Here is a 13,877-nt window from a genome sequence, read left to right as displayed (position 1 = left end):
AGGACAGTGGCCAGAGAAACCATTACTGCAAAACAGGCTCTTCAGAAATTAATGAGAATCAAACCTCATTTAAGGGTGCAGGGAAGAAAACCACCTTTCTAAAGTTACACAGCACTGACGTGCATCATTCCGCGTTTTGAAAATGACGTCAGATGCACATCCAAGGCAGGACGCAACCCACCGTGGCCCCTGCTGGTGGTCACTGTGATAAACGCAGCTTTCTCGCCAATACCATCCACCTGGCTGTTTGGTGCACACGCTTTAACCACGGAGATGGCGCTTCGGCGCGCCCGACCTCGTCTTCCCTGCTTGACCCTCTGTTCGCCTTCCCAAAGGTCCGTCACACTGGACGAGGGCCCCAGGCATCCTCACGTGGCGGGAGCGTTCGGTACAACACATGCTTTCAGGATGGGACTTAACGGTCCACCAGCATCTCATCTACCGCAAGCTCTCCCTCCTCTGAAAGAACAGGGCTCGTGGCGGCTGTCGACGCTGCTGACACGGGGCTCCCACGACGCTCCTGATGTGGGGACCAAGCACCCCCTTCACTCCCGGGGAGGCCAGCGACAGGGAGGAGGGTCTGGTTCACTGGGCCGGGTGCCCCCGCTGGCTGCCGTGTGGGCGTCTACAAAGCCCGGCTCCAGCCCCGTCCTGCAGACAGGAAGGCCAAGCTAAACCACAGCATCTGGCCTGAGAGGGAGGAGGCCACCCGGCCCGGGGAGGGACAGCACCACTTTACAGAGCCAACGTTGGGACAGAGAGTCTCCTACACCAGCCAAGGCACGGCGTCTACATGGCCTAGGATGTCGGTGTTATAACCACGGGGACTGCTCGGAACCCTGCCACGGCCGGAAGGAGCTCCTGTGCCACAGCACGTCTGTATGTGAACTTGTCAGCTGCTGTTCAAGACGACCCTCCACTAGTGACTCTGTGCTCACACCGAGACGCGGGTCCCGCAGTGACAGCTCCAAGGGAGGGCGGGGGCGGGCAGCGCCCAGCTCACACCCCGCCCAGCACAGCGACCGGCCTGCAGGCTTTTCAGGTCCTCCAAGCCCTGGGCCCGGGGAGGGACACGTCCTGAAAGGCTTCGTCCTGCTGACGGCGATGACCGGCTCCAGGGGCCTTGTGCGGGGCTGCGGCCACGCTGTCTTCCGGGCCTTTCTCAGCACACACTTCTGGGATGTCTGGGCCACGTGCAGAAGTACTGCTTAGGGAGGAAACGCACACGGGAAACACGACTGAGGCACAGAGGCCGCTGGGTTAAGACTCTGAAGGGCCAGGTGCCCGGACTTCCGACACCAACGCCAGCGCTGGCCACGCTCCTGCTAGGAGGAGGGAGAGCGTGCGATTTACCCTGGAAACAGGCAAGTATTCCTAAGGACTCTGCTGTGTGGACCACACGTCAGGGAGCAAAGGGCTCCGCTCGGTTTCCCTGTAAACAGAAGCAGGTGGGTGACCTGGGACCCCGGCGCCCCCGGGGGTCCCCACTGTTACCTGCTCTGCCCCGGAAGCTGTGTGCTGCAGTCGGGCCAAGGGCCACTAGGGTGGGCCGGTCACGGGCAGCCTGTAACACGTTTCTTCACCAGAACTAGCTAATGAGACCACAGGCTGAACGTGTTTTCTCACGTAAGTGCTTTAGGAAGATTAAATTCTATGTTTCTCAATTATTTTTCCACCTTCTAGCTTCGAAGCCTAGGCAACCTATTTACATTGCGCGTTGGCAGCAATGAAGTCTTCCAATGATACGCAGAACAGGAGCGCGGTGGAGGGGGTGGCGGTGTCCACTCTGAGGAGCAGGGCTGTGCAGGGGCTGGGGCTGCGGGCCTCGGGAAACTCCAGCCTGACACCGAAGCTCGGAGCCTCAACTCCATCAGCCGCAAAACGAGAGCAAGGCCCACCGCCTCCACAGAGGCCACTTTGACAGCTATCTTCTGCCAGATGACTTCGTAACCACACCCTCCACGATGTGAGGTGACTGTGAGACCTGATCCAAGAGCTGCACGTGCAAGAAGGACCCCGTTCGCATTTCGGCAAATGCGCTGAAAGCGCGTGAGAGCGGGAGAAGGCTACGTGACGGACAGGAGTGTCAGTGGCTGGGTTCCTGAAACGCACCGACATGAGAAGGCCACTGAGGCCGTGCGTGGTGCGCCAGGAGGCTTGTGCGTGGAGATTACCCCTCAGCCTGCACGGAGCTCCACGGGCTGCCTGGTTTGAACATACTCTTGTGAAACAACTGAAAAAAAATTGCAAGTCTTTCAGCAAAACAACAAAAGAATATTCTCCAGCCAAGCTTATAAGTGAGTCAACTGTTTCTACAAGAACAAAGCTCTAGAAAGTAGGCAGATTTAACAAGCTTTCTCCAAGATCAGTTCAGTATGTTTAAAGGCATCACAGCAATTCTCTGAATTAGTTAGGCTGGAAAAAGAATTCCATGGCAGAGCCTTCAGAGATGGCTGCCACTGTGAAAGCCCCCACTGGGGGCTGAGCCACAGGAGCGTGTGCTCACGGAGGCTGAGACACAGGAGCGTGTGCTCCCGGAGGCGCCAGCACACAGGGCCTGTGTCTCCCCAACTCTGTGCTCAACACAGGCTCTGTGTTTCCAGGAGACCACCAGGATTCTGCAGCGCCTCACTGTGGAAGATGCTGAAAGCTGTAGCCACTTCCTGGAGGTTCACAGTGCTTAAGATTTCCAGCAAAAATACCCATTTAACCTGAATTCAGCACTCCCTAAATCTGAGTGCTGAATACTTCCTCCATCATCAAGAGGAACATTTTGCAGCTTTCTGGCTAACATTCTGAGGAGTGTGAGCCAGCACACGACCCTGCACGTGTCTGTGAGTACACACACACACGCACTGCGTGGATTTGCTGTGGCTCAGCACAGGGGTCTTTCCTCAGGGCAAACCCGGCCGACGCCGGCCGACAAGCACTGCCGCCAGCAGGGGTCGCTCTGCGCCCTCAGCTGGGGGTGGAGCAGGTGCTGGGGACCCGAGAACTCCCTGGGACGGGTGACCTGGAAGCTGGAGACCCACTGAGCACCTGTCCCCTGAGTTTGTCACAGGTCCCCAGGGGGCCATGGAGCTCAGCTTGAGAACACAGACGGGTGCAGCACCCCACCTCGTGGACAGAGGGCTTGCCCGGACAGCAAGCAGAGGGCCTTGACCCGGGCGCTGTCATGGCTGGCAGGCCACCCCCGGTGGCACCCCCGATGGCCTACAGTTCCAAACCCAGGGGCTGCGTTGTGCACGTGGGTCCAGGCTGGGGGTCGGCTGCCTGGAGACCCTGAAGACCGTGGAGGGTCTTTCAGAAGCAAGCGTCCGCTTCTCTGGCCAGGGGTGGAGTACCTTTACAGCACGGTTCACATGACTTCTTATAACTCACAGAAACCGAAGTAACTTCCAGCATAAGACAAAATGCGAACATTTAAAAAATTCTACTTAGTAAGATCTCTCCATCAGGCCACTCTGTTATTTCTGGCTGTGATCAGGTTCCAATTCGTTTTTCTTAGGAAAACACAAAAGAAAAACACAAGGCCCCTCTTCAGAGAAGGATGCACACCCATGCACCATCTGCACCCTGGCCTGGTCCCAGACCTGCCACAGGCAGTTCTTTTCCTCCTGTTCTGCTTTTCCTGGTCAGCTAGACATGCACTCTACAAATAAAAACTTAAAACCTGAGACCTTAGTCTACGGAAAAAAAACACTGAAGGGTGGGCTTTTTTCCATTTATGCGCACCCCTGACTCCACCAAAAGAGAGGAAAGAGAGAACTCTTCTTTCTGAAGACAAACCTCCCAGTGAGCGAAAATTTCTTTACGAAAAGAATTAGAGGGAAATAGATGACATAAACATGAGAAGAGTCGTCGTGCATCATCTAGAACATTTTTACCCTGAGAAAGTGCAGGCTTTGCCACCAAGGCAGGTACGAGGCGAGCACCGCCCCGCCGTCCTGCGGAACGTGCTAGTTCCAAACAGCCAAACCACAGTAAACTGCAAATCCTGCTCCCCGACCCCAACCCCCCCCATGTAACAGATATTAAAAGCCAGAGGCTAGCAAATGCAAAATTTATTTCAACTGTACATAACAGACGTTTCTTTTTGAATATAAAACAAACACTTCGTTGCCATATGCAGCCACAAACAGGAGTATGCATACTGTACAATGAACACTCAGGTACACGTCCGACTGGGTCCAGCGCGGCAGGCGCCCACGGAGAGCGGCCCTCCCGCTCACAGAGTGAGCACAGCACGCAGACTTTCTCCAAGGTCTTCACCGCTATACACACCCCTGTGTTTTGGCAGTTTTACGCAGAACACATGATACAGCTCATAGACTCGTGGCATCAGTTCAGTGGGAACACCATTCGAGCCGCTGGCCAAGGGTCTGGGAATGGCTTAAACCTACCTTCTAGCTCAGATTCTTCCCCCTTTCATTATAATACTAACTGTACACAGAGATATTACAGAATGGCAGAAACACAGGTACTGGTTCAGCACGACTAAAGTTCCGCAAAAGTGGAAACACTGGCCATGGCACTCCTTCGCCTCAGCCCCGTGAGAATGGCTTTCAAGCCAGTGGTACGAATACTTCCAACTACGTCACAAGGGCAAATGGTGCCAGACTTCAGAATAAACCCAGACAGACAGACAGCCAGGTGGTCATTCTGTAGTGATCTTAGTTAGAATCAACAGAAAATCATTGTCAAAATGGCTTTAATTGGCACAAAGAGGAATTATGGGAAATAGGAAAACTTTGGTGTTTGGAACATCAATGTCAGGACAACCCATTTGGCGTTCAAGAGAAACCCAGGCGCACAGAGCACACAGCCTGCAAACCCGGGTGCTCCGAGCCCGGCCCGCCCCACTCACAGGCTCTGAGCAGAGAGAAGACCTGCACTGTGAGCGTCTGGAGAGCTGTGACGTCGCCTGATGTGACGTGCAGGAAAACAGGCGCTTCTGAGTTCACTGCACGACACAAAGCATGTGAGCCTCGCAGTGACCGTACTTCTCCCATAACTCCATTTGCTACTTGGCTGAAGGTATATAATCTCCTCTTTCCCACGGATGAATACTGGGCTCCGACTAATTCTAAAAGCCTGCTCCTCAACTTTCTTATTTACACTAACTGATACAAAAATATGAACTCTCCAGGTGGCCTAAGCAGTTCAGTAGACACTCGGGGCCAGACGGACGTGTGCGACTCCTGGTTTTCCTAACGAGCCCCTGCCTGTGGCACTGGCCCTCCAGCACAGCCCCTGCCGGGACCCCGGGAGGGCCGCAGGGACCAGCACCGTGCACAGGGGACCAGCTGCCCGGGCACGGGGCACGGGGCACAGGGCACCGGCTCACGGCCACTCCGTGCAAACAAGATGGGAACTCTGCACACCTGGTGCCGGCAGAGGCGGGCGCTGAGGGCACAGCGCCACAGCCGCCCCACGGGGAAGGGGCGCCACCCCCACTGTCGCAGCATCTTGCTTTCCGAGGCTGGCTTCGGGCGTCCCTAATGCACAGCTGAGTGTGAGGGGAGGGGCCTCGCCCTCCCGCCCAGCGTGGACCACGTGTGCCCTGGTGCCACAAGCGCGTGCCATGGGGCACAGTCAGTTTTTCGTGAAGCAGGAACCAATCCAAGGGAGGGCAGTGAGAAGCTCCCACAACAAACCCCAGGGAAGCAGGGGCACCCCCAGATCTGAGATATTCTCATAAGCGTGCTACACGGCACCTTGGTAAACTCCTGGGGACTTGCATCGCCCTGACAACCGAGAGTGAGGGCCATGTTCCACTGGGGCTGTGAAGGGAGTGTCCCTGCATCTGAAAACAAGCAAGTGTGCCCAGAGGCCGCGGGCTCAGACCTGGGAGTCAGGGCGGCCAGGCTTCCTGGGTACGCACACAGCCTGACCTACGCGCTCGGAGGCTGGACTCCCGCCCTGCACTTCAGGGGCACCGGCTTGCCAAGTGCCTTCTAAGAGAAACTCCTCCAACTAACAGAAGCCTGGGGGGTGACGTGCAGGAGTCTGGCCTGCAGGGAAGCGGGCCGTCTGCGGGGTGTGGACGTGCCCCTCGCGCGCCTGCGCAGGCCCGGAGCTCACACCCGCCGCGCTGACGGAGGCTCCTCCCGGGCACCCAGGGCAGCCGAGCACTCGGCCGTCCGGTCTGGACTCAGCTCTGGAGACAGGGCTCTTCTCATCTCTCCACAACTACTAGGCCGCCGCGTCCCGCACACACAATTACGGCCCTGTACGGAGGCCAGAGTCTCCTCCACGTCGCTGGCACTTAGAGCACAAGCCTGTGTGGTTTCAGTATAAAATACAAAAGCGTTCATACAGCTGTACCTAAAAAGAAACAAGACAGTCGCTACACTGAGAATAAAAACCCTAACCATATCACGTGGAGCTGTGAGACCACCGCTGCCCGTGGACAGAGGACCCTCGGTGTTGCTGTGTGCACACACCACTGCTTTCAACAGTCAGTCGCTTGAGTGGACACTCCACGTGGCCAGTAAGCCCCACAAAGTACAATGGGAAATATCAGAAACGCTCCCCAAAGTTGTTAAAATATCACATAAAAGAGACAAGAAACAGCAAGAAAACATCTAAGAAAAGCAGGCTGCGGTACAACAAGCATCGTTAAGAAAAGCTGAGAAGTGCGTTAGTTCTGGTGAGAGATATATGAGCAACAGCTCTTACGAGATGTAGAACCCATCCTGTAACTATGGGCTGTCCATATACTGTCATAGTCAGAGTCTTCCGAGAAGTCTGAAGGCTCCACACGGGAGAGGCTGCTGCGACGACCCAAGGAGTCTAGACTTGACTGGTCGTCGTCAGCCAAGACGTGATTATGCATCAGGTCAGTGCCTTGCCATGCTAAGACGGGTGGGGGTGGGGGGGACGGGGAGGAGGGGCAGGCAGAGGAGGGGCGAGCAGGAAGACGGCAGGAAGAGCCACAACCAAAACATGGAACAAACGCAAAAGGAGACGGGAAGAGAAGGGAGAGAGAAAAGAGCGTTAGAACACGGCAGCAACGCGCGCATCTCCTGATTTACGGCTGGGTCTCACCTACTGACTTACTCATTAGCACCGCCCTTAGAACACAGCTAGGCTGATGATTATTTAAATAATCCTATATCACGATACCATTTCCAAACTGCTCCTTTTTAAGCTTACTGCTATTAGGCCCTCATTTATGAAATCTTTTACGAATTAAGCCCACAATCACAAGAAAATTCTAAAGACATTTGAAAAATAACCAATTCCGCTGCGCATTCAATTAACAAATAGTCTCATTTAGGACACTATTTGTAAAAGTAAAGTGGTTAACGTGCATATACTGAATGCAAAACACTTCCCCAGGATTCTGACTCACTTCTTCAGCCAGACTAGAAACCACCTCAACGATGGGGGTCTAAACTTACCTTGTGCAACTTTAACGACTGCGAGAACTTCGGACAGAGACGGTCTGACACGGGCCCGGGCCCCGCCCCTGCTCCCCCCACCCTGCAGAGCACGCAGGCCCAGCCGGGAGTGCCCACCCACATGCATCCAGGGCAGTGGTCGCGCGGGAAGACACGTCTGGCCGCACGCCATCAACCCTCATGCTGACCATCCCCCTGATGCGAGGGGAGCCGCGAGCGGCGGGCCCGGCCGGGAGGGCGGCAGTGACACTGAGGCCATGTGGGCGACGCGGGCGTCCAGCGGCCAGGCGCGCCGCACCCAACTGAGCCAAGGCGGGGTGCGCACGCCCATGATCTCTGCTCCACGGGGACAGAGCCGCCCTGCATGCCAGGCCCCAGGCTCTGCAGCGCACCACCCAGCCGGCACGAAGGACACAACTCCCGAGCCCCCTGTTCCTGACAACCCTGAATGAAGGCCAGTCCCGGGCCTTAGGGCAGTTAGGCCGTAACATCAACTAAAATCAAAAACCACTGTGCTGGCCAACGTCCAGTGCTCTGCCCACACGGCAGAAGTGGACACACAGGCAACGTGGAGGGACCTACACATGCCAGGGCCCTGTCCCCGGGGGCAGATCGAGGCCCACACGAACACACAAAGCTCACACCACTAGGCCCGTGCACCTGAGATGGCCAAGCTAAAGCTGCACTTCATACAGCTGATGTGGAGATGAGTAATTTTTAAAAAATCTCAAACTCAAAACCCAAAAAACTACAGGCACAAACAGCCTATCACCCAAAATACAGTCTCAAATAGGAAGCCGTCCTGTCCTCAGGGACGATGGTCTGCACTCACAGACTCCAGCCCTGTCACCTGCAGACTCCCTTCACACGCACACCCTGCTCTTCCTCACCTGCTCTGGGCACTGGTCACTACGGACAGGCGTTCTCACCAGACGGGGTGCAGAACAGACGTCCCAACATCACCGGCAGGACGTGGAAACTACGAGCCAGAAGGAAGGTTCCGGATCATCTGCAGCTGTACCAGGGGCTAATCCTGGTGGCCCTAGCCTCAGGCCTGCAGTCACGTTGAACAAAAGCTAAGTTAAAGCACCGGGCAGCTCCTTTTTCCACCTCTTCTTTTCTTTCCAGCGTTTTTTTTTTTTACAACAGACGTGACACCGCTCGGAACCACCAGCTTACAGCGCAGGCAGCACAAATGAGGTGACGAGCGATTCACGAGTCGGGACGGAGACGGGACCAGAAACACGACGTCTGATAAAGGCCGGCCTTCACGCCGGAATCCGCGACGTCCAGTCCGAGGCGGGGAGCTCAGCCCCTTCTCCTCCTGAACAGACCACACCTGACTATATCCACCCTGCACTCCAACTCTCAAATGCTCAGGAATTTGGGGAAAAAAAAAATCCACTTTTTTCCTGTTCACACAACAGATTAAGATTTTTTCACATAAGACATTATAAATAAAATGCAGGTACACTGAGAGGTACTGAAATTTACCCAGTAAACTCACTGGTGTCTACAGCAAAAATTCTAAATGCAATCATTTGGGGGGGGGGGTGGTGAGTTGCTATTAAAAAACAGAAACAAAAACAAGTCTTACTCTAGGCTTGTGTTTTTGACAATAACTCTAAGAAACTCTTCCCTCAAACCACCTCCACACCAGTGGTTTAGGCAGCTTGACCAACTGAGCTGAGCGCGCGTCGCAGTGCCCATCACAGCCGTCCTCTCCAGGCCCCAGAACTTCCACACCTGGCAGCTCCCTCCACGCCAAGGTTCCCCAGCGGGGCTGTTGTCACTGACCACTCAGACCCCTTCTCACGACTGAGGGACGCGGGCCAGGCTGCAGAAGCAGCCTCGCTAGGGGTCACGCCGAGAGCCTGCACAGCCGCAGCCGTGTCCTTCGGGGCGTGATCTTAGCACAACGAAGCAGCAGCGCGGCGGCGGGCTCCGCGGCACTTACTTGAGTTGAGCGTCTGCCGCGTCTTGGCGCTGGTGCAGTAAGCCTCGATGACCTTCAGGATCTGGGCATCCTCCTCCAGCGCAGCCGTGCCTGCGAGGGACACATGGCCGTCACCGCCCAGTCACCAGCACAGCCAGGCCAGCCACTCCGCCAGCAGTGCTAACTGACGGCCCCTCCCGTGGACTTGCCGCCAGATAAACTCCAGTACTTTGGCCACCTCATGTAAAGACTTGACTCATTGGAAAAGACTCTGATGCTGGGAGGGACTAGGGGCAGGAGGAGAAGGGGACGACAGAGGATGAGATGGCTGGATGGCATCACTGACTCGATGGACATGAGTTTGAGTGAACTCCGGGAGTTGGTGATGGACAGGGAGGCCTGGCGTGCTGCGATTCATGGAGTCGCAAAGAGTCGGACACAACTGAGTGACTGATCTGAACTGAAACATTTCTCAATATTCACAGAATATTTATATTCCAAAGGACGTTTACTTCTATGTACTTTTTATCTACAGCATATCTGGCAAAGAGCTAATATCCAAACATATATATACACACACATACACACACACACACACACATATATATACACACGTATATATATGTCTGTGTGTGTGTATGTATGTACACTTATACATATGTATTGTCTTACTAATCCATAGGAAAAAGAGTATCCCCCCCCCATCCTGAACATGAAAAAAGAAGCAGAAACAATTCACAAGAGATCACAGAAAGAAAAATGTTCGTCACCAAGAAAAGAAGTGAAAATTAAAACCAGGGATGGTGTTTTCACGTATCGCCTGAGAAAATCAGAAACCATGATTCTCCGTGTGGATGCAGATATCAGAAGGAGCTTCCTGCACCCACACGCGGGCCGCAGTGAAGACAGGACAGCCCCTGAAAGGCCATTCGACCCTATTTACAAGCACTTCCCTGAGCCACAGATTCCCACCAGAGAGTTAATCTGGGAAATTCACAGAGTGTAGCCCAAAGAGTGCAGGCATGGCTCCAGAGCTTGGCCTGAGCTGGGGCCCCTCCAGACTGGCCTCACCTGCACCCGGAGGCCACCTGGTGGAGGACAGAGCCTGCGGAGCAGCAGCGTCTGACGCTGCTGGTACCAGGCTGCCCTCACACCCCGCGTGCTTCATACAGCTGTATGGTTAAATTCTGCTATTGTTCTAAATTTTTCTATATTTTCTAGAATATTAGATATATATTCTTAAAGGCTCAACTAATTTTTAAAAGATGGGAAGAATGGAGGACTGAGCCACTTATAAGCTGTACCAAAAATGCTTGGACAGCATCTCATGATATTAAGATTGACACACGCAAGGAAGGCCAGGTGCTCCCTCCTAAGAGTCAGCGTCACACAGAGGGCTTAGGAGCCACCAAGAAACTGTCACCAACTGGACCAGTCGTTTAACAGGCTTCTGTGAGAACAATGTTTAACTCCCTGAAGGATCCGCTGGGAGTCAGTGTCCACGGCAGGGCACGCTCACGGGGGATGCTGCCAGCGCCGCTAATGCAGCCGGCACTGAGGGGGCTGTGCTGCCCCGTTCTGACGTCCTCGAGAGCGGACCTGAGGCTGGGCACTGGCTCCCCTCTGTGGCTCTGGAAAGCCCTGCCCCCCACCCTCGAGGCCCCGCCTCCGCGCCCTCGTGGCCCCGCCTCCCACCCCGAAGCCAGGTGTGTCCTCGCAGGCACTCACTTTTTCTCAGCGCGAACTCCTCGTCCGAGGGCTTCCTCTCCGGCTTGCGCTTGGGCAGCAGCTTCTTCATGGTCTTGGGACTCTTGCTCAGGTCCTGGGGAAGGAGAGGAAAAGGCTGGCAGACCCTAGTCTGGAGTGCGGCACAGCCGCAGTGGAGGGGGAAACCAGGAACACTCCAGCGACCGCCCCGCACACGCTGGCCGCGCTCTGCCAGCTGCGGAGCGCTGACATCCTGAGGCACAGGCTCTGACGGCCCTCCTCCACCTGGACCCGCCGGGACGCCGGGACCACCCCCAGGGAGGCGCGGCAGCCGGCGGTGCGGGGAGGAGAGGGCAGCTGGCTGACACCTGGGCAGGGCGCCACGTGCGCTGCCCACTCTGGGGCAGACCCCCCCTGATGCAGCCAACCAGAAAGAAAGGAGGAAACCGTCGATTTCTAAATGAAAGGTGAGGGAAAACAGTTCCTTTAGGGACGGATCCGAAGCCTCGAGGGAGAAGAAAATGGAGCAGAATCAGCCCACGGGCAGCACTGGCGCCCCCCTCCGCCGGCAGAGCTATGTTCACAGCCCCAGAGTCCGTCCCTCCGTCCACAACACATCTGGACCCTCAGCGAGGCAGGAGGAACAGCAAGAACAAGCCCATACGGCCGGCAAGGTTTTGACTGTCAAGCACATACTGAACACGAATGTCAGAAAGGCTAACTTCTGCATCACTGAGTCACATTCGCCGCTGGTGAACCTCCCGAGGCCAATCGGAGGCTGAGAACGGGACTAGGGCCAAGGGAGGGATCAGGCTGACAAGCACCAAAAGAATAGCCTGTGTTCCAAAGGCATCTCTCCAAATCTCAAAGTGAAAAGTCCCCAAAGAAGTGAATGCAGCCGGTGTCCTGGGGCACCGGGGGCGGAGGGAGGCCCGGAAGCACTGCCTGCAGGCGGTGCTGAGTGCCGGCCTTGCCCCACGACCCTTGCACTGTGACCAGGCGGCCTGTGTGCTCAGCACACTGGACATGTCCACGGCCACACCCGCCAAGCGTCTCTCTCCTCTACCCTACTCCCCCTCCCCTGTAATGAACCCGCAGCAGGGCGTGGCCACACCCTGCAACACTCAGCTAGGCAATGAGGATGCCAAAATGGGCCACCAGGAAGATACATGTCCTAAGAACCAAAGTTCACTAGCAAAACCCATAAAGGATTAACTGTAACTTATGTTGTGCTCTTCTATGTACCTTAAAATTCCTCCAGCAAGGATGGAGGCAGGGTCTGCCCCAGGTCCTTCGGCAAATGACACCTCGTGGAGATGCAAACCCGCGCAAAGGTGCTTCACCAGGCTCACAAACCGGCCCCGCCCACCAAGCGCATTGTCCCACCCACCATGCTCACAGCCACACCCACATCCCCACCCCGCCCACCGCATGAGCCACACCCCCCCACTCATAGCCACATCCACACTAGAGTAACTGAACTCGGCTCACACTCAAGCTCGCATGTGTGATCACCACACTTGTCAACCGGCTTCCTCAAAGCGCAAACACTGCCCCGAGCCTGTCCCTCTCCCTCTGTGATGAGCACAGAGGGGACCCCAGCAGGGGTCTCCCCAGGACTCCCAGGACCCTGGAGCACAGGAAGCGTAACTAAGGATTGAAGGCAGAACCTTCCATTCTGAAGAGGCTCATCAGCTCCACATCACAGACACAAACACGGGGCTGTCACATTTCCACACTCACTAGGGCTCACCTCCTTGTAGCAGAGGGCAGCCGAGGGCCGCAGTGGGGGTGCAGGTCGCAGGCAGCTCAGGCTCCAGGGCTTGGGGGTCTTCGGAGGCTCCAGGGGCCCCCAGTTGATGGTGGTGTGTGGAGTGCCATGGTGGGAGGGGTGGGGCAGCGTGTGGTAGGCGGGTGTCAGTGGCGCGGGCTTGCTGTCCGCATGCTTGCTGGACGGGGTGATGGAGTGGGAGGGGAGCTGCCGGGGACAGAGGGAGAGAGCACAGCGTGTTCACCGAGGACCTAAGGCCAGCCCAGCCCTCCCAGCACAGCAGCGCCCACTTGCTAGCGTGCATCCTGAACCTCTAGACGCTCGGGTTACTGGCCGCCAGGCCGAGCATCCCCCACACCCTGCATGAGGCCCGCTGAGCTCAGAGCAGGAAGCAGCAGGTTGCTGGGTCCAGACCCAGAAATCCATCAACCGCCTTTAACTGTCATGCAGTCACATTTGCAAAAAAGGCATTTCATTTAACACAGATATCAGGATTTTATAAAAGAATGGGCATTCTCTGCACTGGGAATGTGACTGGGGAAGGGTAATTATTACCTCACCAGCAAAAGTAGGGCCTAATCCCTGTTTTTGTTTAAACCTGGGACACAGTCAGGCCCATTCGTGTCAATGGTTGCTTTTATATTATAAAAGCAAAATACAATTGCAACAGAGACCGTACTGCTTAAAAACCAAAAAAATATTTACTGCCTTTTTGAAGAAAAATTTTAAATCCCTTGGGTAAAACATTTTCTCAGAAAAATCAGCTTTAATCAAGACAAAGTTACATAAATCTAATTTCTCAGAAGGACCTTATTAATGGGGTTTATACTCCTAGAAACTCCAAAAATATTTCATCACACTGACAAATAAGAAAATGTTAAACAATTCACAATTAGCCGGTGACCTCGAATTAACCCAAAACAATACGCTATGCTTAACAGAAGAAATAGTCAAGTTGTTCAAGGTCATTATTCAGAAGAAATGAATAATATTTGAAACACAGGCTTTAAAGGGGAGCCTGGGCTCAAGCTGAGGCCTGGGGCTCGAGGACAGAAGC

The 13,877-nt window shown here is 55.1% G+C and overlaps 1 protein-coding gene across 15 annotated transcripts in view; it reads right to left on the bottom strand.

The window, feature by feature from the left end:
* ARHGEF7 (Rho guanine nucleotide exchange factor 7) overlaps positions 1-13,877 on the bottom strand; it is a 103,170-nt gene that overhangs the window by 4,195 nt on the left and 85,098 nt on the right. For 8 of the 15 annotated variants that reach the window (XM_086328687.1, XM_086328683.1, XM_086328689.1 and 5 more), the window contains 4 exons: positions 12,803-13,027; positions 11,071-11,164; positions 9,364-9,453; positions 6,682-6,858 (listed from right to left, as the gene is read on the bottom strand). In XM_086328687.1, coding sequence (XP_086184813.1) covers positions 6,682-6,858; positions 9,364-9,453; positions 11,071-11,164; positions 12,803-13,027 — 586 coding nt within the window. The remainder of the gene's footprint in view (positions 1-6,681; positions 6,859-9,363; positions 9,454-11,070; positions 11,165-12,802; positions 13,028-13,877) is intronic. The other 7 variants (XM_086328692.1, XM_086328686.1, XM_086328684.1 and 4 more) reach the window with 1 other exon arrangement.

This window comes from Bos grunniens, chromosome 12 (assembly GCF_055505025.1).
Source record: "Bos grunniens cultivar Pamir isolate PY7600 chromosome 12, Bosgru_T2T1.0, whole genome shotgun sequence".
NCBI lineage: Eukaryota > Metazoa > Chordata > Mammalia > Artiodactyla > Bovidae > Bos > Bos grunniens.
This window is presented reverse-complemented; position numbering and strand designations above follow the sequence as displayed.